At 59.0% G+C, this 22,370-nt stretch overlaps 2 protein-coding genes across 5 annotated transcripts in view; one reads left to right on the forward strand and one right to left on the reverse strand.

The window, feature by feature from the left end:
* KCNG2 (potassium voltage-gated channel modifier subfamily G member 2) overlaps positions 1-15,921 on the forward strand; it is a 28,685-nt gene extending 12,764 nt beyond the window's left edge. The window contains exon 3 of the mRNA XM_039245821.1: positions 15,124-15,921. Within this exon, the coding sequence (XP_039101752.1) occupies positions 15,124-15,921 (798 nt within the window). The remainder of the gene's footprint in view (positions 1-15,123) is intronic.
* Positions 15,922-19,747: 3,826 nt separating this feature from the next.
* Positions 19,748-22,370, reverse strand: part of SLC66A2 (solute carrier family 66 member 2) — a 56,992-nt gene continuing 54,369 nt past the window's right edge. For all 4 annotated transcript variants that reach the window (XM_039245848.1, XM_039245847.1, XM_039245849.1 and 1 more), the window contains one exon: positions 19,748-22,147. In XM_039245848.1, coding sequence (XP_039101779.1) covers positions 21,940-22,147 — 208 coding nt within the window. In that variant the 3' untranslated portion in view covers positions 19,748-21,939. The remainder of the gene's footprint in view (positions 22,148-22,370) is intronic.

Consider the following 22,370-nt stretch of genomic DNA (forward strand, 5'->3'; position numbering starts at 1 on the left):
CCTGTGTCCCCCCGGTGCCCCCCCCCGTGCCTCTCCAAGCTGCTGCACAGCAGCGCGCAGAGCCCAGAACGGTGCAGCCGGGAGCAGCTGTGCTGTTTTGTTCCTTCACGTGCTCCCTGCTTCTGTTTCCAGCTTTGCTGAAATAAAGCCCCAGACCCTGGGCGCTCTGCTCCTTCCTGGCTGTTCCCACCCGGCTGCGGCGGCTTGGCGGCCCCGCTCTGCGCCCCGCTTCTGCCCCAGGGCCGCGAGGTCCGTTAGCACCGTGTGGGTCGTGGGTCGTGTGCCCCGGACGCCCTGTCCTCAGGACGGCTTGCCTGCCTCTTAAGGAAAGCGGCCTCCGGCCGGAATGTGCACTCGGTCAGCAGGAGGCTAACACCCCCCACACTACAGGCCGCCTACACTTTGAGGGTTTCTTCTGGTTCACTGGGTGGCGGCTTTGCTTTCCATTCTGTGTGCGCGCAGCTGCTGCTCACCCAGTGCGCCCCCCCCCACTCCTGGGGGGGGGAGGGCTGTCAGCCTCCACCCCTTTCGGGGTCCCCAGCGGCCTCACGCGGCCTGCGGCTTCCTCCTCTGCTGGCTGCGCCCCCAGGCCCGGCCCCGGCGCTCTGCTCCCCTTACCTCCCTGTGACCAGGGCGGCCTCCCCGGGGGGCCCTGCTGCTGCCCCTCCAAGGCCCCTCCGTGCCAGCCTTCCCGCACTGCCCGTCGCCTGCAGCCTCCTTGCTCCGCGCCTGTTTTATTTACAACAGGCGTGGGGACCACGTGGCGTGTGGCGTCTGGCGGCGCCTCCTCACGGCCAGGAGCCCCTGGTGCGCGGCGGGCCCTCCTGGGAAAGATGTGAGTGGCGGCTGGAAAGGAAGGGAGGGCACTGAGGGCAAAGGTGCCGCATCCTCACCCAGAAGGCGCCCTTGGAATCCGGAAGGAGGGATTCGGCCCGAGGAAAGACACAGGCTGTGCCCTCAGCGGGCGAAACCCATGGCCCTGGCACAGGCGGGCACAGACACGGAAGGCGCCCAGAGGTCCCAGCGCCCCAAGGGCACCGAGGTCAGAGCTGCAGGGGGAGGCCGCGGGACCGGGCAGAGCCGCGTCTGAGGGCGGCCCCGTAGCGGGGCCCGCACGTGGGGCGAGGCCAAGCCCTGCGCACCCACCTCCCGCTGCCCGCCGTCCAGTGCCGCCCACTTGGGCGCCAAGCCGTGCTCTCGCGGCTGCCCGGAGCCTTGTCTCTGACCTGAGTCGCCCTCCCCGTCACCGGCCTGGGGGCGGGGATCCCGGGCACAAACTGCACCTTGTGAGCAGATGAAAGAAGGCAGATGCAGATGCGTTTATTTCTAATAAGCTTTTAGTACAATTGGCATAAACAAGTTCTTCACCTATGAAATATAAAATAGGGATGAGTAAAAGTAAATGTCCGTTTCACACATAAAATTCTAAGTGATAAAAACAAAAAACAAAACACTGGATCTCGATCTGTGAGCGCACTTCCCTCGGCCGAACGTCGAGGACACGAGTGTTAGCAGACCCGCTGCAGACACCTGTGTCGAGCCCTATGTCGCATACACACCGTTCGCCCCTCTGGGCCGCGCAGTTGGGTGCCTGCCTCACCCGGGGGGGCGGGGAGGCTTTTTGTACGTGTTCTATCCTGAGAGCTAATTTGCTGCATTATTTGCAGATCAAATGAAACCTAAGAGAATTAGCTGAAAAGTTATTATAAATAAATGAATTTTTTAAGGTAGCTGGCTTCAAAAAAAATATGTAAAAGGCAGTCACTTTCCTATATACTATCAGAAACAGAAAAATTAATGGAGAAACCATCCTGGCCACTGTAACAACACTGTAATAAAAGGTTGGGTGTTTATAAAAGGAAAAAACAGTGTAACTCTACTCTGTGACGTAAAAATGGCTGAATAAGGAGAGGCAACACCTCATGTTCTTCAATGAGAAAACCAGTCCCCTGGGTCCCCGGGGGCTCAGTGGGTTAAGCGTCTGACTCTTGGTTTCGGCTCAGGTCATGATCTCGCAGTTCCTGAGTTCAAGCCCCGAGCCAGGCTCTCGGCTGTGGGTGCAGGGCCCGCTTTGCACCCTCTGTCCCCGCGCTCTCTGCCCCTCCCCTGCTGGGTCTCTCTCTCTCTCTCTCTCAAAGTAAATAAATAAACTTAAAAAGATGATTAAAAAAGATTTTTAAAAATAAATAAAAACTAGTCTCGTTTCTTTCAAAAAAGAGAGGGAAGCACGTTTGAAGGATCTCACACATCCCGCCAGCAGGGCGAAGGCGAGTGGCCACACCCAGCGTTCATGAGGGGCTTTGACGAGACCCCTCGTGTTGCTGAAGGGACCGCTGAACCAGGAAGTGCTTCCGGCTCACTGGTGAGTCGTGTTTGGAAGCGTCCCCAAATATCCTGTCCTGGAGGCGCCCCCCCCCCCCAGTCCCGAGAGGCTGCGAAAAGCCTCAGGCATCCGGAGAGCCCACGAGAGCAAGGGAGGGCCTCGCGACGAACCGAAGGGCGGGCCGTCAGCGCTGTGACCCAAGTCGGGCCGCGCGAGCGCCCCCGTCTGATGGCCGCCCGCCTGTCCGTGCGTGGGGGCCGCTGTCACCGGGGCTTCTCCCGCTCACGTGTCTGGTCACGGCTCCCGTCACTCACGCAGGCGAGGCCGCCGGGGCGGGGACCCGCTGGGGCCCAGCACGCGGCCCAGCCTAGCTGGTGGAGCGAGGAGACGAGTGTCCGCGCCCGTGAGCACCACGCAGGCCCCGGCCCTGCTCAGGGCACCGAGCTGCGGGCCCCTCCTCGGCGGCAGAGACCCTTGTGGGTCTCATTCAGTCCAGGGAAAACCAACAGAGGCGGGACTGGGGCCGTTGGAGGGCCGGCTGGTCCCGGGCGGCGTGGAGTGCTCTGTAAGGAGCCGCATCCGGTCCTCACCTGGGAAGGCACGAAGCTAGTCCACAGAGTGATCGCAGGAAAGAGAACTGACACCTGCTTCAGGGAAGAGAACCTGAAACGAACACATTCATTATTTCTGTGTAGATGTTCGCTGTTTTGTTTTAAAATTTTTTAATGTTTTATTTATTTCTGAGAGAGAGAGAGACAGCGTGAGCAGGGGAGGGTCAGAGAGAGAGGGAGGCACAGAATCTGAAACAGGCTCCGGGCTCCGAGCTGTCAGCACAGAGCCCGACGCGGGGCTCGAACCCACGAACCGCGAGATCATGACCTGAGCCGCAGTCGGACGCGTAACCAGCTGAGCCCCCAGGCGCCCTAAGTGTTCGCGATTTTTAAACAATCTGTTCTCTTAATTAGAGTTAATATTCTCCTACTTTCCTATTTGCACCACAAGAGCCTTTTTCCATAGATAATTGGAAAGAATAAATCTCAATTCAGTTCAAAGTCAACTAATTATAAATTCATAGTGAAATGAGTTAATAAATATTTTCTTTTAGGCACTTACGGGAGACTGAAGAAAAAATCTGCACAAAGTCATTAATGAGTGAGTAAAATAAGGATACATCCTTTTTATAGGATGTGTCCTTCATGGTGTCCGGTCTGGGACCAGAGGTGGAGTCTTGACCTGGTCCTGAGCCGAGGACCCCAGCGTTCCTGCTTCGCCACCTACACGGGGCCCACGAACGGCGAGATGGGCATCAGGGTCCCGGAAATACACAGGCAGCAACAGGACGTGGCCGTTTAAGAGTTTAATTACGCACTAGATGAACACAAGGAACGTCTGCAAGCCTGGGTCTTTGCTGAGACCCTCGCTGCATTCAGACCCTCATGCCGGGGTGATGGGCGTTCTGGTGAGAGCCCCGAGGTGCCCTTGCTGTGTGGCTTGCGGAGCAAACCCCCACCCCACTGGCCTTCGTTCCGCCCCTTACACTTTGGTTTCATCTGCCAAGAGTTACAGCGCAGTTTGCCGTCGTCAGGGATTTGGGGCGAGAACAGGGCAGGGGAAGGGTGTGCAGTGTGAGCCTCCCCTGAACATCGGGACACCCAGCCCGAAAGCCTCGCAGAGACAGGGAGAGGACCAGGCTGCAGATGCAGGGCAGACGGTCACAGTGCTGGTGACCACGGGACAGCGAAGCCGCGGGCAGCGCTCTGGCTCCCGTCCGTGCTGGACATGCGGGTCTGTGCCGTTGGAACTGCGCTGACGTGACTTCTGTCCTTTTCCAAGCGAATGTTAAGCTGCAGGAGCTACGTGGAAAGCTCGGACGTGATGGGGAACACCTTCAAAATCCTGCATGGGAATCAATTTCTACCCATCATTCGATATCAAACTGTCATAGCAATCCAGGATGGGGTAGAACAAAGACTTTCCAGATGTGCAGAGGCTCAAAATGGTACCTCCCATGCACCTTTTCTTAGGAAACGTGAAGGCCATACCTCAACAGAGTAAAGGATTCAACCAAACAGTGGGGGTGGGGGACACAGTGTTTAGGGATCTCAAATCAGTAGCAGAGAAACTCCGGACACAGCGTTCAGCAAGGGGACTGGGGTCCCAGCCCGGCAGGGGTTAATAATGTGCTTGAGCATTTGGAAAAAATACACCATGATTCATAACAGCAAGCTAAGCAATTTTAGAATGAGGCCATAAGACCTCAAGAAAAAGAAAACATTTCATGAGGAGGAAAAAACGTACACCACTGCCCGGGACCAGCAGCGAACAGGATTTACATTACTTAATAATTACTAATTTTACCCCAAAATGTGAAAAACTATTTTTGACAGAAAGGGGTCGGATATTGCAGGGATGATGAGGTCAGGGAGGGTTAGAGAACCAGATGCTCAACACAATGCCAGCATAAATGTATGAAGTTAGTGTGTCTGTAACAGCCAGATACACATTTTATAAAATAAAAGTACAGAAATAACTGTCAGGAAAACCAAGTAAAATAAAAAATTATTGCCTCTGGGAGATAAGAGTTGGGGTGAGAGTACTGTTTTTTTTCCAATAAGCCTTTTAGTATTTATCAATTTTATTTAAATTATACACATGTGTTGGTTTTGTAAAACAAAAATTAAAATTAAAAACGTGTTCAATCACCAAAACTCGCTCAAGAAGAAGTGGGTATTATGAATAATCCTATGCTCACTACGGAAATTCAATTCACAGCTTAAAATCTTTCAAAAAAAAAAAAAAAAAAAATCCAGTCTCAGTGGTTTCACTAGTGAATTCTACCAAAAATGTAAGGAAGAAATAATCTCAGTTCTGCACACTGCCGTCCAGAACACGGAAGAGGCCGCAGCACTTCCCAGCTCACTCTAGGAGACCAGCATTACCCTGGTGCCAAACCAGACAAGGACATTGCCAGAAAAGAAAAAACACAGACCAACATCTCATGAATATCGATGCAGAACTCCTACAAATATTAGCGAATCAAGTCCTGCAGTGTATAAAATGATACCGCATCATGACCAAGATGAGTCTTCTCAGGAAAGCAATCCAGGCTCAACTTTTGAGTGTCAATGAGTATAATTTATTATTTATAATAAATAATTTATAGTTAACATATAATTTATAATATTAACACACTGAAGAAGAAAAGCTATGTGATCATCTCAATAGATGCAGAAAAAGCATTTGAAAAAATTTAATACCCATTAAAACAAAAACTGTCAATACAGAAATAGAAGGGAACCTCCTTCGTGTGACGGAGAACACCTACAGCCAATGACGTACGCAGTAAGAAAGATGGATGCCCCCCAGGACCGGGGACAAGACCCGTCAGCCTTGTAGTAGAAGTCCCAGTCAGTGTGACAAAGCAGGAAACAGAAATCACAGGTAAATGGCTGGAAAGAAAGAAAACTATATACTTTTTAGATGCCAAAAAAGCCATGAAAAAGCTTGAAGAACAAGTGAGTGCACTCACATGCGACTCAGCAGCCCCCAGGTCTTCACTGGGGGGCAGGGAAGCATACGTCTGTCCGTCCGTCCATGGGTCTGTACAGGAAGGTGTATATGCCTGATACGAAACAGCCAGAACCGGAAAGGTGTGACAAACGTGCATCCACACGTGTGCTGCTCAGAGACCGAGAACCACCCCCAATTTGCAAACAACATGAGAGGGTCTCACATTATACTAAGTGGCAAAAGCCAGGCACAAAAGATCCGATATAATTCTGCTTCTGGAACATTCTGGAAGAGGCAAAGCACATCAGTGATTGCCAGGGTTGGGGTGGGGACAGTCTGGGTACGAGGAGGCGGCACAGAGATGGTGGGGACCACGGGGTGCTCGCAGGCCTTGGCGCGCGTCCGGAAGGAGCACACGGTCTCCCACACAGTCTGTGGGCACGTGTCCGCTCGCTCCTGAGAAACCCCTCCCCAGACAGGGATGTACAGCTCGAAGTGTACACAAGCTTTGACGGCTTTTAAAATATATTTGTACAAACTTATTCTTTGCCCCGTGAGCTGGGATCTACCTGGAAAGACTCAGGGCCTCCAGATCATTGGCCTGGTGGGGAGGGGGTTAAATTTGTGTAGCTACTTAGGGGAACAAGTTGGCAATTCCCGCCTGACAAGCGGAAATTCCGTTCCCAGGAAAGCCCTAGACAAGCTCTAGCAGGCGCACACTGGAATATTCCGTTTCATTTGCCTATTTGGTTTTTGTTGCTGTTGTGCTTTTTGTTTGTTTCGGTGATGGCGAGTGGTAACATCTACGTGAGGGTTAAAGACATGTCCCCAGCCTGATGTCCGGCTTAGCAGCGCCTGGACACACAGGGACTCAGAAGGAACAAGCTACTGGGCCTGCTCCCGTGTGCGCAGCTGACCTTTGATTCCTGAGGCTCCAGATCCTGTCCTAGAAAGAAAACAGAAGAGGAGGATGGACTCACAGCCCGAGGGCTCAGGCGCCCGCTGGGGTGACTTTTCATCCCTGCCACAAGCTGACTTTGCAGGTTGGCACCCAGACCCCGGGCGGTCACGGGGAAGGGCACACGGTGTCTTGCGGCCTTTCACCAAGAAGGCAAGTTTGCCCGTGAGGAGCCCAGTGAGGGTGTCCAAGCCCGTCTCCGCAGGAGGGGTCAGGATGAGGGTGGGGGCTCCCGGGCGGTGGGCTGGGCGTCCCGGAGCTCAGGGAGCCGTGGCCCTGCTGGGAGCCGGCCCGTGTGCTGACTCAGCTGTGGCTTCCAACCTGCTGTCCCCGAGGATGACCCACCCCTCAGCCTGTCCCCATGTCAGCGGACCCTTTCACAGGCTTTAGAGACCCTGGGGCCGCAGCTTCCCCTGCACCCCCGGCCCCCATCTGATGCCCCCCAGGCTTTCTGGTGGTGGGGCCAGTGCTTGCGCCATGACCTCCGACCTCAGCCTCATGCTGTCTGGGCCTTGAGGCCTCCTCTGCCTTCTCTCTCCCGGTCCTCAGCCCCTCCCCCACGGCCTGGATGCCACCTGCTCCGCGTTGTCACCTGGAGCAACCAGTCCTGACAGCTGAGGCCCCCCAGCCTTGACCCTCCTGAGCGCAGCGAAACGTGCAGCACCTGGCCATCTCCGCAGGACTGTCCCCTCGGCGCCCCCTCACCTCCGCCGGGCTGGGACCCTCCCCTCACTCTAGCGTTTCCGTCGCCAAGTCCCAGCCTCCTGCCTCTCCCCCCCCCCCCCGCACCCCTGCCTCCATCCACGGGAGCTCTCTGCGGCCTGGCTCCACGCGGCCCAGACCTCTCCCGCACTTCCGCCGTCTCCCGGGACCTCCACCCGCCTGCAGGGCCCCCTTCCCGGCGTGACACGTTGGAGCCCCGGTGGGAAGCCCCTGCACCCCTCCCTCTTGGTGCCTCTTGGGCACAGGCGGGGCCGAGAAGGGGGCCTCCGGCTCCGGGACCCTTCGTCCCCACCTCATACTCACTCCTGCCGGAGCTGCGACGCCACCACGGCTCCTGAAGAGGAAGCACGTGTGCGCTCTGCAGCCGCCCTGCCCGCGCTCTGGGCGTTAGCGTGCGCGTGTGGCTCCCTGGCGCATCCTGGGCGTGTGAGGGGCCGATAAAGGTATGCACGTGGGGGGAGGGGCCGAAGCGGCCGCCGCCCAGCACTGGGGCTCTGCCAGCACCCAGACCCCCTCAGTTTGGGGCCCACCTTCTGTCCGTCCGTAGCGTCTGTGCCAGAGTCCCCGTGTCTCCCCAAGACCCTAGGCCTTCTCTTCCCCCGACAGCGAGCAGACGGGCAGAAGCCGCTGGCCGGACACCCCATCCAGTTCCTGAATGGGAGCACAGAGTGACCCAACACGGGAGCACAGAGTGACAAAACACGGGAGCACGGAGAGACCCAACACGGGAGCACAGAGTGACCCAAGATGGGAGCACAGAGTGACAAAACACGGGAGCATGGAGAGACCCAACACGGGAGCATGGAGTGACCGAACAAGGGAGCACGGAGTGACTCAATGAGGGAGCATGGAGTGGCCCAATGGGAGAGCACAGAGTGACACGAGAGAACACTAGTGACACAATGGGGGAGCACAGAGTGACCCAATGAGGAAGCACGGAGTGACCCAACGAGGGAGCACGGAGTGGCCCAACAAGGGAGCACGGAGTGACCACAACACGGGAGCACGGAGTGACCACAACACGGGAGCACGGAGTGACCACAACACGGGAGCACGGAGTGACCACAATACGGGAGCACGGAGTGACCACAATACGGGAGCACGGCGTGACACAATGAGAGAGCACAGAGGGATCCAATGAGGCTTCACAGCCTGGAGCCAGGCAGGTGGGGTTTAAAAGGCATCAGCCCAGCTCAGGCAGAGAGGGGGCTCCAGGGACCCCAGCCCCACTGGGGCAGGTGGGGGCAGCGTGCACGCCGGTGCCACTCAGCAAGGCTGGCACAGACAGCCACGTTACACTTGTAGGGTGCAGTCTGTGGCCTGGGCAAAGCCCCAAATGTCCGTGAAAAGGGAAGCAGAGCCAGACCAGCAAATAGCGAGTGTGCCACACTGAACGTAGGTTTATTTCTGACCCGATTTTGACCAAACAGGCCAGATGTGTCAAATTATGACAAATCAGGGTCTGTTTTCTGGGTTAAAGTTCCAGAAATAGCTCCTTCCAATTAACCTCCACGGCTGGTCCTTAAGGAGAGGGCTGCGGGGGGCAGGGCTCTGAAGGGCTCTGACACGCCGTCTCATCTCGAGCCCACCAAGGTCAGGCTGCCTCCAGGTGAGCGTACTGGGGTCACTGTGCACGCTCAGGGTAGGGGGGAGCAGCCTTCCCCGGCCACCCCCAGAGGGCGAGGGTCTACACGTCTGCTCTTTCTGAACATGGTGCTCATGCCCGGATGGGGACTCACAGCTGCACTCAGGATGATGAGAGCTGGGCCACAGTCAGCCGGGACAAGGGGTGTCACATGGTGGGGGGGGGGCTGGGGTCCTCAGACTCCTGCCTTCACCTCCAGACCCGGCGCTGGGCCAGACCTCATCCACCCTCCTCCCCCCCATCCTGGGCCCTTCTACCAGCTGGGCCTTTTCTTTCTTTTTTATTTATTTATTTTATTTATTTTAGGTTTTTATTTGAGAGAGACAGAGTGCAAGTGGGGGAGGAACAGAGAGAGAAGGGAGACACAGATTCCAAAGCAGGCTCCAGGCTTCGAGCCTGATAGGGGGCTTGAACCCGTGAACTGTGAGTTCATGACCAGAGCCGAAGTCTAAGTTGGATGCCCAACCGGCCGAGCCACACTGGTCCCCGTGGGCCCTGCCATCTCTTTACTGAAAACTTGTTAGTCGAGTTTTCCGCCCTGGATCCGGTTTTCCTGCCCCTTGTCCTGAAGCCGCCAGGCCCTCTGACCAGCCCCGATCCTGAGCCTGATTCACGGGGGGAGGGGACCCCGTCCTGGGGGGGAGGGCTATGTCCCCGGGCTCAACTGCCGCCTGAGGTTCAGGATTCAGAGCCCTTCCAGCATCGCCCAGCCCAGCGCGTCCAGCCTTGACCCACGGGGATAAAGAGGCGTCACAAAGAGCTGGGACAAAACCCTCACGGAAACCTACACAACGTGGGGGCCCGGTGGCTCCGGAAGGAAGGAGCCCCGGTGCCGTGAGCGCCAGCTGGCGTGGAGCGGCGCTGGGGAGACCCGGCCGAGCACGTGGGACAACCAGGCGGGGCGGCGGGCGGCCCGCTGCGGCAGGTGCTGAGCCCCGCGCACCAGGGCGCCTGGGACAGGAGCCCTGCGGAAAACAAACGAGAGCTGGCTCTGGTCCTGAGGAACCTTCCAGAAGGGTGACAGCAGACGCCCTGGCTGCGTCTCTGCCCCTAATTGCTGTGGACTGTCCTCAGGCCTCGCCCCTCGAGTGCCCTCTTGCCAGGCTCTGTGGCCCCGCCAGAGGCCACAGGTGAGTGTGAGCAGGGCCAGCCCCCAGGCACTGTCCGCAAGAGGAGGGGGAGCAGCCGGCGCCCAGGGAGCCGAGTGGGTGATGTCCCCACCTCGCTGGTGTTCCCCAGGGACCCTGACCTGGAGGGGTGAGGCTGGCAGGTGGGAGCCGGTGGACAGGACAGGTCACCCCAGGGCATGGCTGTGGCCGGAGCCCCGGGGCGCTCCACACACAGCAGCCCCTAATCCCTGGGACGTATCAGAACCAGCTCTGTTCTCTCCGTGCGACAGACAGACACAGGCACAGGGGCCGGCACAGCGTCCCAGACAGGGCGCTCAGGACCCTGTCCAGAAACGAGCTGCCCGCCCCCCCCCCCAGCCCCTGCTTGTCTTTAAACCAAGGCCAGCAGAGGCGCCATGGGAGTTTCTGGAACCGACGCACTGTCGGCACCTGCAGTGAGCTAGCTGTCCCCTACCGAGCCAGGATGGGCCGGGTGACCCCTGGGAAGCCTCTGGACGGGCTAAGTCACCACTGGCCTTGGGAGGAAGAAGCCTCTTGGGAAGGGGGACCATTGAAGATCCTGCACTCAGACGAGGGTCCGAAAACCCCTTCATCTGGGCTGAGGCACCACGGCCCCTGTTTGGGAACAGACCTGCCAAGTTGTGTTCAGAGGATTTTCACCTAAGCTGCGCACCTGCAGGGAGGCACGTGGAAGTCAGAAGAAGCAAGCACATGGCCATTATTTCCAGGCACAAAACAGAGACGATGATTAATGAGTTGGCCCAGGAGTCGGGCTCTGACAGCTCGTTAATGGAAAGGCTGAGCTGTGCTGGGTGTACACACACCGCCTGGGGCAGTGAGCCTCGGGCTGGGAGTGCGGACTGGAGACAGGTTTGCGGGAGCCCAGTTTGCCTTGGGCCCCTTGAACACTCACGAGGAATCGGCGTCTGGCTCTGGCCACACGAAACGGGACTTGGGGAGAAGCCCTGTGGGGTCCCACGCGCCGCTGGCCCTCCGTGTGCCGAGGTCAATGCTATGATAAATGTTTGCAGCGCATAAAAACTGATCGCAAGTCACCATCTGTCCTCTATTTGAAGCATCAGGCGGGTCCTTGAGCTGCTGTCTGTGGGTGATGGAAACTCGCCACAACTGGCCCCCGGAGAGAGCTCAGGAGAGGCGCAGGCCTGAAGGACGGGAGCCGGGGGGCGGGGGGCATGAGGCCCCCAGGCCTCTCACCTCCAGCGAGACACGGGTCCATGAGAGTGTGCCTGCACCAGCTGAGTCTGGTGTGTTCTCTCCAGCCCCCAGGGAGGGGGTGCACCCAGTGGGGTTTCAGGGTCAAAGGTGACACAGGGCCAGACCAGGGCCCGCTGGCAGCTGGGCGCTTGCAAAGGTCTGCACGGTCTGCCTTCTGTTGCGCCAACAGATGAAAGCCCTGCGCTGGGGCCTCCCAGCAGGGTCTTGGCGGACTTGCTGGCCCCGCTCACTTTCCACAGCCAGTCGGCCACATGCTCCGGTTTGCCCGGAGAGTAAGTGTTCTTTCAAAACAGCTTTAGTGATGTGTAATTCACACACCATGCAGTCCGTGCACTTAGAGTGAGCGATCGGTGTGTTCAGCACAGTCACAGCGTTGTGGGCCATCACCACATCTAATTTTAGAACATGTCCATCACCCCAAGAGAGACCTGGGTCTTTAGTTCTCACCCCCTCCCTCTCCCTCCCCCCACAGCCCTGCGCAGCCACTAATGTACTTTGTCGTTATCCATTCTGTGTCCTGGGCTCCAGCAAGAGCGGCAGCAGACAGCAGGCCCTCCGTGGCTGGCATCTTTCACGTCACATCTGTGAAGATTTGCCTGTGCTGCACACCAGTCAGTACGCATCCTTTTCAATGGCCCAGTGGTAACCATTGTATGGATTTACCAAATTGCGTTTATCCTTCGATCCGCTGGTGGGCATTTGGGTCAGCTCTGCATCACGCCGTGGTGAACACCGGTACAAGGTCTTGTGTGCACACTCATCATTCTTCTGGGACACACACCCAGGAGAGGAATCACTGGCTCATGTGGCAATGCCATGTTTAACTGCCTGAGGAACTGCCAGACTCTTCTCCAAAGTGGCTGGACTGTGTTACGCTGTGCCAGCTGTGGGTGAGGGCCCCATTTCCTCCACGCCCCCAACACTCGCTGGGGTTTCATTCAGCCTTCCGGGGGGGAGGAGGGTGGTATCACTCGGCGCTTTAGATTTGCATTTTCCTGATGTTTAAAGACAGGAGTGTCTTTTCACGGGCTTCATGGCTGTTTGTGTATCTTTTTCAGAGAAATGTCCATTCCTTTGCCCATCTTTTAACTGGAATTTTTAATTGCTGAGTTGTAGGAATTATTTAGGTATTCTAGATACAAGTCCCACATCAGATGTAGGATTTGCAAATATTTTCTCCCACAGGCTCTGTGGGTCATCTTATACTTTCAGATGGTGTCTGTATGAGTTGGCTCCGGCCGCCGTAACAAAGGACCACAGAACATGTGGCTTAAACAACAAAAGTGTATTTTCTCACTGGTCTGGAGGCGGGAAGTCTGAGGTCAGGGTGTCGGCGGCACTGGCTTCTCCCGAGGCCTCTCTGTGGCGTGTAGATGCTCTTTTCCCATGTCCTCTGTGTGTGACTGTGTCCTGACCTGACCTTTTTACAGACACATCAGTCATCTTGCATTAGGGCCACCCTCATGATCTCATTGAACTTGAGTCACCTCTTTAAAGACTCTATGTCCAGGGGCACCTGGGGTGTCGAGTTTGGCTCAGGTCATCATCTTACGGTTCATAAGTTCGAGCCCCACATGGGTCTCACTGCTGTCAGTGCAGAGCCTGCCTCAGATCCTCTGTCCCCCTCTGCCCCTCCCCCACTCATACATGCTCTCTCTCGCACGCTCTCTCTCTCTCTCTCTCTCTCAAAAATACATAAAACATTTTTTAAAAAAGGACCCTGTGTCCAAATACAGTTGCCTTCTTAGGAGCTGTGGATCAGGGCTCGAACATACAGATTTTGAAGAGAAACAATTCTGGGCACACAGCATCCTTCGAAGCCAGGAGTTTTAAACCTTGATCGAGTGTATCTGTTTTGTTGTGCCTGCTCGTGTGTTTGGTGTCATCTCTACGAATGTTTTGCCAAATCCAAGGTCATGAAGATTCTGGGAAATTCAGCCTAAAGAGCTTCCTTTTGAATTTGTGGCAGGGCAGCTGCGCTAGAAACAGATTCTTTCAGTTTTTGCTTCTCTGGGAAAGTCTGTATTTCACCCTCACTCTTGAATGACGGCTTTGACAGGTACACGATTCTCGGGAGCCGTCTTTCCTGAGCACTTTGAACACATTTCCCCACGGCATTCTGGCCTCCGCTGCTCCTGCTGAGAGGTTAGCCTCATCAGAGTCACTTCACGAACACCCTGGTCCTCCCTGCCCCGGGCACTCAGCATCCTCGCCGCAATCCCGGGGAGCCTGGGCGTTCAGCACTCTCACCATGATGCGCAGAGGGCTCCGCGTTAGCCTGCCTGCAGCTCATGGAGCTCCCTGGATGTGCAGTAGATTCGGTGAGTTTTCAACCATTATTTCTTCAAATGTGTGTCTCCTTCCTCTCCCCGCTCCTTCCAGCACTGGCGTTTCGCAAACACACCCCACATTTTTGAGACACTCCTTGGTTCCCCTTCTCTCTCCTCGGCATAATCTGTCTTCTAGTTCACCAATTCTTTCTTCTGACAGTTCGCATCTACTGCGGAGCTCTTCCAGTGAATCCACGTGTGCTTTTCTACTACAAAATCTCCACATGGTTAAAAGCTTCTCCTTGTTGATGGTCTCCATTCGATGCAATGGATTGTCATCACGCTTCCCACTTGCGTCTGCCTCCGGTTCTATGAGCACATTGGTGACGGCTCTTCTGTAAACTCTCATCTGGTGCTCTCAGACCTTCTGTTGCCTGATTTGTTTTCTGATGTATGGATCATACTTCACTGTTTCTTTGCCTGACATGTGATTTTTTTTTTAATTGGAAACTGGACATTTTACTTAGCACATTGTAGCAACCGTGGGTAATGCTCCCTCCCCCGTTTTTTCAGGGCTTGCTACTGTTACTTGTCTGTTTGTTTAGTGATTGGTGGGATTATTTTGGTGCAGTACATTCTAGCCCCTCCACACACATAGGCACACACACATCCATGCATGCACATACCCGCACAGTGCTTACCCCTGACGCTGCCCCTCTGGGAGGCACAGCTTGGGGACGCCCTCAATCTGAATGCCCTCCCATTTTCCTTCACTACGACTGCACGGATCTGGAGAACCCCTTAGCGTGGAACTTCTCCCGACCGCGACCACATTACACACGAAGTCTGTGCAAGAAATGAACTGTATGGGAGACTGCTCTGCGCGGGGGCTCTGGGGTAGGGAAAGGGGACGGTGCCGGCTTCTCTGGCGATTCCCGTTCTCGGCACTGAGGGTGGGCGCCGAGCAGCCGGCTGGGGTGCCTCTCCTGCCCCCGAACCGCCCCACAGGCCCGGGGAGAAGGCGCCCCTCTTCCCAAGCCCCGGAGCCTGGGGAGCCCGTGCTGCTCGGGAGCGGAGTCTCCTCGCTGAGCGGGGGGAGAGGAGGAGGTATTTCTCTCCCCTTTTTAAACGAATTTATCTAGATTGTCTTGAACAGTTGTTTCCTTTGCTGTTTGCCCTGTGGCGCGTTTGCAGAGCTTTTAACGACGTTCAGCAGCGCGCTGGGGAGGGGTCGGCTGAGCCCCTCCCCCCCCCCCGGCCCTGCGACGCGGCCCGGGCAGGTCGGGCAGGTGGGCCCGGGCGTGACCCCCGCCCCCTCTCCTCCGCAGGGTGAGTGCTCCCGCAAGTGCCGCAGCCTCTTCGTGCTGGAGACGGTGTGCGTGGCCTGGTTCTCCTTCGAGTTCCTGCTGCGGTCGCTGCGGGCCGAGAGCAAGTGCGCCTTCCTGCGGGCCCCGCTCAACATCATCGACATGCTGGCCATCCTGCCCTTCTACGTGTCGCTGCTGGCGGGGCTGGCGGCGCGCGGCGCGGGGGGCGCGGGGGGCGCGGGGGGCGCGGGGCGCGCGGGCGCGGGCGCGGCGCTGCTGGAGCGCGCGGGGCTGGCGCTGCGCCTGCTGCGCGCGCTGCGCGTCCTCTACGTGATGCGCCTGGCGCGCCACTCGCTGGGGCTGCGCTCGCTCGGCCTGACGGCGCGTCGCTGCGCGCGCGAGCTCGGGCTGCTGCTGCTCTTCCTGTGCGTGGCCGCGGCCCTGTTCGCGCCGCTCGTGCACCTGGCCGAGCGCGAGCTGGGCGCGCGCCGCGACTTCTCCAGCGTGCCGGCCAGCTACTGGTGGGCCGTCATCTCCATGACCACCGTGGGCTACGGCGACATGGTGCCGCGCAGCCTGCCCGGCCGGGTGGTGGCGCTCAGCAGCATCCTCAGCGGCATCCTGCTCCTGGCCTTCCCGGTCACGTCCATCTTCCACACCTTCGCGCGCTCCTACTCGGAGCTCAAGGCGCAGCAGCAGCGCGCCGCCAGCCCCCGCGCCCCCGACGGCCGCTCGCAGGCGCCCGTGGGTGCCGGCCAGGCCGCAGTCCCCGCGCCCTGCGCCCAAGGGGCCGCTCCCGGAAAGCTGCTTCAAAACTAGAACCGCGGCCCCCACCTCCCGCCGCGCGCCCTGGGGGCCCGGTCCCAGCCCAGCAGAGCGTCCACTGCGCGTCACTCGGCCCTGAGCGCGGCCGCACCTCCGAGTCCGCCCTGGGAGGCGCGGCTGGAAAGCGCTTCCAGCCAGGTTTCGCGTCCGCTTCCCTCCTTCGCTTTGGACCTCGGACTCCCTGGCCCGCGGCACACGCCCCAGGCTTTGCGGCAGGGGTGGGGGTGGGGGGGTGTTCCCGGAGGAGGAGGGGGCCCAAGGGGGAGCACTCGGGGGACAGACCCTTCCTGCTCCGGCCGGGTCCCCACAGTGGGCCCGTCCCCCCGTGAAGGAGCCCCTCTGCTGAAGCCCACATCCCCGACGAGGGACAGGCGCAGAGGTGTGACATCCACACGCCACCCACGGCAGTGTCCCAGCCGTGCCCTCCGACCTCCTTCCCTGGCGCCACCAGCTCCGTGGGCGTCTTCCTGGCCCCCTCCCCACAGGTTCTCCCCTGAAGATGCCTCTGTAAAGCTCAAGGTCTGCATGCTTCGCCCTTTCTGCTGGCCTTGGACATCCTTACCCTCCGAGATGCCTCAGGAACATTCTTGCTTTGTTCTCCAAGGGACGATGGGGGAGGGGGCCTGGGTGCGCAGCTGCTGGAAGCCTGTCCTCACCGAAGCAAGAGCCTGTTTCTGCTCTGGGCATGAAGGAATGGAACTTTCCAAATCAGGTTACTTTGTACTTTTTCATTTTAATGAGTCAGGCCATGACACCGGAGACATTGTGGCCCCAGGCCCCTCATGAGAATCACCCGCAGCACGCCCCCCAGGGCCCTGCTGGCAGCCTCACCCACTCTTCCCACTCTTCAGCAGGGGCCCTGGTGCGGAGCCAGAGCCAGGAGAGGCTGGGGTGGGGCTGAGGTGGGGCCCTTGCTCTGGGGACATTTCCTAAGATGCTACTGCAACCAATAAAAAGTGCCACCTCTCCTGCATGGCCCTCTGCTGAGTTCCTCTGGGCAGCACCGACAGCTGCCCCAGGCACCAGGTGCCCAGGCCAGGAAGGGGTTTCCTGCATCACAGGGACGGATGGCGGGCGCCTCTGCCTGGACAAAGCCCTTGCATGCAAGGCCCGCTTGTACCTATGAATCCCACAGCAGAGACCCCGTCCCTAAATCTGCAACCACACTGTGGGGACTGGCGTTCTCAGGGGACCAGGCTGGACTAGAACCCGGGGCTGGACGGGGCAGGGTTTGCACAGCAAGCCCCAGCCCTGGGCAGGCAGGACTGCCCGCACAGCCCAGTTTTCCCTGCACCTGCTTCCTCCTCACTCCCAGCCTCCCCTTCACACGCGCACAAATGCCTGGGCGCCACCGCTGGAGTCCACAGGTCAGTGTCAAGGGAACAAGGGCAGCGGGGGGTAGAGGGGCTGCAATAACGGTCTCACCAGCAACCACAAAACGTCCTGGGATCAGAATGAGCCGAGGGTCCCAAAACTACACGCAGATGAAGGCTGTCTCCCACTGTGTTCTTGCGTGGATGCTCACATCAGCTCTCTGAGGCAGAAAAGGTCCCCTCATATCAGATGGGGACATGCTCTGTCCACAGCTGACCAGGCCACTGCACCTGGCCTGACACCTGCCCACTCGGCCCAAGCCCCTCCCTGGGGCCCAAGCCCCTCCCTGGGGCAGGCTCCTGGCAGGTAGGAAACTGGGCTCTGCCCTGACCCCATACTCCCTGGGGCAGGCTGCCTGCTCCTTGCTTCCTGGGTCCACATTCCTCAAGCAGAGGCCAGGAGGGGTCTTCCAGGAGAAAGGGCAGGGAACTGGGGCCCGAGGGAGCCCACCTGAGTGCAGGCTCTAGGCAAACTGGACCCAGAGGCTTAGCCCTGCTTCTTCCCGGTGGGCAGGTCAGCTGGACCCCCACAGGATGGGGCCCAAGGACCCACAAACACACCAAGGGTGACAGCGCTCTCCCAGTGACAGCGCTGGGTCTTGCTCAGGAGGGAGCTGCAAGCTTGAGGCCCAGGTGACAGCTGGCTGCCGGTGCCCGTGGGGGCCCCACGCACAGAGGCCACACGCGGGGTGCCTGCCACCCCTCTGCTGCTTGTCCAGCGTGGCTGATGAGCCCTGGGGGCGAGCTGCGTTTTCCTGTGCAGTGGGCTTGCAGACTGTCACCAGGACGACCTGCAGAAATAACCCACGTTGTCCGCCCAAGGACCAGGTCAGTGGTGGTGGATGAGCTGAGGGATCTGTCCCGTACCCACCCTATCGCCCCGGGCTGCGGCGGTTCTGTGGGTGCCCAGGAGCCCCCCCCCCCACAAGACTAGGAGAGCCCCTAGAGCACCACAGGTCCCAGGAAGGAGGGGCACCTGTCAGCCATCCTGAGAAGTGGGGTGCACATTTCCCACCGAGCCCCGGCTTTGCTTTCCCCGCCCCCAACCCCACGGCCGTCCCTTCCACACAGTCCGAGCTCCTCTGGCTGGGCTCCCGCTGGCCTCCGCTGGCTGTGGCCTCACCTTCCCCATCTGGGTCAGGGACCAGGAACTCGCCAGGTCCCCACCAACTGCCCCTCACACACTCTGACAGAGTCTGTGCCGAAACAGCTGCTGGGGGACAGAACCGTGTGACCCTACGTAAGAGGCTGACACTGCCAATCTGTTCAAAATGCACAAAGGCAATGCGGGCGGGGGGCGGGGGGGCGCAGAGTTTGGAAATGTGGCCATTACAACCTCCAGAATTACGCGGAGAGCTCTGCTCACTTCCCGGAGTATCACTGACTCGGGAAGCAGGCTCTGCCACCAGGTTATGACCGCTGGTCAGTGAACTGTCCCAGTCAGCAGGCCTCTGGCTCACCAGAAGCTGCCCTGATTCCAGGAACCTCTGGAACCCTCTCCTCGCCCTCAGGGCCGCTTTGTGAGCTCCTTCCCTCTAGTCCCTGAGCACCACCCCGGCCCCCCACCTACACCCATCCCGCCCGCCCACCCCCTACCCTGCCCACCTGATGCCCCATCCCCGCTCCCCCATCCCCTCTACCTGCTCCCCACCCCATCCCCACCCCTCCAATCCCCCCACCTCCATGCTGCCTGCCCACTACCCCCCGCCACCCTGGCTGAACTGTGCTTCTGGGCGATCTAGAGAGCCACGTGGACTGAATGCGGTGGCACCAGGACCAAAACCTCCATCATCAGTGTCGGGAGTCTGAAACCCTCCCCCATACTTGCTGCCAAAAAAATTCCTACACTCCTTACTTTTGGGGAAAACACACCACACACACACACACACACACTCTCTCTCTCTCTCTCTCTCTCTCTCTCTCTCCAGTCCCTGGCCAGCTGGAGACCAGGACAGCAAAAGCAGCCCCAGAGCCGTGGGCAGGGCCACGGCACCATTCACAAGCCTCCATCTGTGAGTTCTCAGAGGCCGAGCTGAATGGGATGCACCGTGGCACTCGCCCCAGGAGGTGGCACTCGCCCCAGAAGCCACAGCAGAGTCAGCACACTGCTCCCCTTTCCAAATGCTGTCCCATCAGGGAAAACAAACAGGAGATCGGGGCTGCGGACAGTGGAGAGGGACCTTCATCTGTTTTTAATCAGAGGCCTGCTTCTTGTGGGGCCATTAAAACTTGTGCCCTCCCCCAACAGTCAGCTGTGTCCGAGCCTAGGGCTCGTGGCTGTCCCCGCCAGGCCAGGCCAGGCTCTCTGCCCTCTGAGAGGTGTGTCCGCAGCCTCCTCAAGGGCACACGGCACTCACTTCCCAGCTCCATAGTGGAGCCACAGAGAGAGGCCACAGGTGAGTCTTGAGGAATAGAGATGGGTTCACAAAAAAAGACACCTTTGTATATTTTACTGTTGAAATTTTTACTGCATGCATTAATTTAATTAAAAGTTAATTTGAATTAACACATTATCAGAAGGAAAATAAAAATCCACTGCCAAGCAGGACTTCTGTCCTGAGTCAGTAAGTGGACCCCAGGGTCCATGCTGGGAGGATGCCTGCTGCCTGAGCAAGGGCCACACGGATGTCACCCCCTCAGATCAGCTCCAGACAGACGCATGCAGTCCAGGTCGGGGGGGGGGGGGGGGGGTTACTCATCCAAAAACTTAAAATATCACTTCCATGTATTTTCACTGGTGTATCTTGATATTTTTTTAATATCTTGCCCCTAAATGTAAATTGCCTCCAAGAAAAGAAAGAAAATTGCTCAGTACAAACAGCTCCATCCCTACTTGCCACACAGAACTGTTGCTTATTCTTGAAACACAGCTGTTGGCTTAAAACAAGACACTTCCCACCCTTTGGAAGCGTTCTGTGGTCAGGTCCCTGGTCTGGGCTGGCCTGCCTGGGGAGGGGGCGCCTGAGCCAGCAGCCCGGGTCTCACAGGGAGAGCTGTGCCCCAAGGAAGGGGCATCCACTCTGCCCCGGAGACCCCGAGGCGAAGTGGGGGGGACCACCTCTTCACTCGGTCCTGGGCCCTCACTCCCGACTCCATTCACGAGGCCACACCGGATCTGCGAGCGGTTTATTGATGGACAGTCACCACACGGACAGGACTGAGCGCTCCCCCAGCTGGGCGCAGTCGGTCACCACTGCCATCGGTGACGTCTTAATTTGGAGGCAATTACTGCTACAGACATCTCCCTTCATTTTTATAAAATACACATTTTCAAGTCCTCTTACAGCGCAGTAACTAGGCAGGACCCTCACTCAAACAGGAGATTCTGAGGAAAACTCAGGGGGAGGGAGCGGCTGTGAACGGCAGACACCACTAGAGCTCTGGCACCGCCCGGGCCAGCACTGCACAGAGCTGCCCCTCCACCCAGCAGAAGGGAAGCCACGTGGAAGCATCCAGAACACTCAGACTCTGGGGGCCTGGGAGCCTGCCCAGGGCTGCTGGGCACGGCTGAGATGCTCATGTGAAAGTGGAGGGGGGAAAATACAGGGCAACGAGAGTCAGCCCAGCGCCCCCCCGCCCACAGCCAGGTGCAGGGGACGGGGAGACCAGGAGGGTGGTGGGTGGGGACCACGGACCGCGTGCCTGGCCCGGCCCCCCACCCGGAAGGTCACTCCAGGCCTGAGAGCTCAGACTGTGGGGTGTGGGACTGGACAGCAGCAGGGGCACCCGCCGCACATGTCCCCACTCCTGACCCAGGGACTGTCTCCCTGTCCTGGAAGATGAAGGGCTGTGTCCCCTGAATACAGGGGAGACGCCCCGCAAGGCAGCTCTCCTTGGGGGACCTGGTCGTGGGCTCTTGGCTTTCCCGGGAGCGCACGCAGGCCGCCTGCACCCCACCCCACGCCCCTGAGCCCCGGCAGGGTCCACACAGGTGCCTTCTAGGAGGAGGCCAGCATAGCAGTGAGGCTCAGGGGGCCCGGGGCACAGCTCTGGGCCTCACTGCCGAGCAGAAGGCCGAGTCCTAAGTCCCATGAGGCAGCGGCACTGAGGGTGGCCCTGAAAAGGCCACCTCTGGCCAGATAATCAAGAACGCTTGTGACGTGCGTCCCCGTGGCTTCCTTCCCACACGTATCAGGCGCACTCTCTGCACCCGGGCCCTTCGGAGACCAGGCTCTGTGCGCCGGGCCCTGGGCTCTCCTGGTGCCACTTCTCATTCTTGCTGCCCCGCCCCACCCCTCCCAAGGGCCTCCCGGGCCGGCTGCAGGCGCATCCGCGACTCCTGCGGGCCCAGACCCGCAGGGGCTTCCTGTCCCGTCGCGGCCCCGTCTGCCCTTCCTGGCGCTGTGAGCACGTTCAGGCCGCAGACCGGTGTTGTGCGAGAGGAAGGAAGAGAACACTTGCTTTTCTGCCGCCTTGAGAACAGCCACAGCCCAGCCCCTAGCGGCAAAGCCCACTCATGCCCGTCCCGGGGCTGGCCCCCCGCCCCCCGCCCTTCCCCCAAGACCCACAGGGGCTGACAGAGATCCCAGCGGCCGAGACACCCTCTTGGGCCCCGGTGCCTGCCCGCCCCAGACAGGGAGGCCGGGAGGCGGCGGTGCCTACGGCTGGAGGCCACGCGTCCCCGTCCGCCCCGGCGGCCTCAGAGGGCCTTGGCACTGGCGGGGTGCGCCGCGTGGGGGGCCGGCTTCGGGGGGTGGCGGGCGAACGCGTAGGCCTGCCCCAGGATGGCCAGGTCCACCAGCACCTGCAGCAGGCCGCACACGGAGAACTGCAGGGGCGCGCCGTTCAGCAGGAAGTAGGCCGTCTTGAAGGCGTCCCCGCTCGTCCACATGAGCACCATCTTGATGCTGTGGAGACACGGGCCAGGGGTTAGGGCGCAAACCAGGCGGCCGGGAAGCAAAACGGGGTTGGGGGCGCAGCGGGCAGGGAGGTCAGGGGACACCCAGGTCACAACCCGTCCCTCTCATCCCTCCCATCCTCACCGCGAGGCCACTGCTCGCACAGCCACGGGGACAGGAAGGCCTTCACTCAGCTGCCCGGGGCAGGCAAAGGTGGGCACGGGGCGGGCAC

Source organism: Hyaena hyaena, unplaced genomic scaffold (genome assembly GCF_003009895.1).
Source record: "Hyaena hyaena isolate Hyena2069 unplaced genomic scaffold, ASM300989v1 scaffold_267, whole genome shotgun sequence".
In the NCBI taxonomy this organism is placed as follows: Eukaryota; Metazoa; Chordata; class Mammalia; order Carnivora; family Hyaenidae; genus Hyaena; species Hyaena hyaena.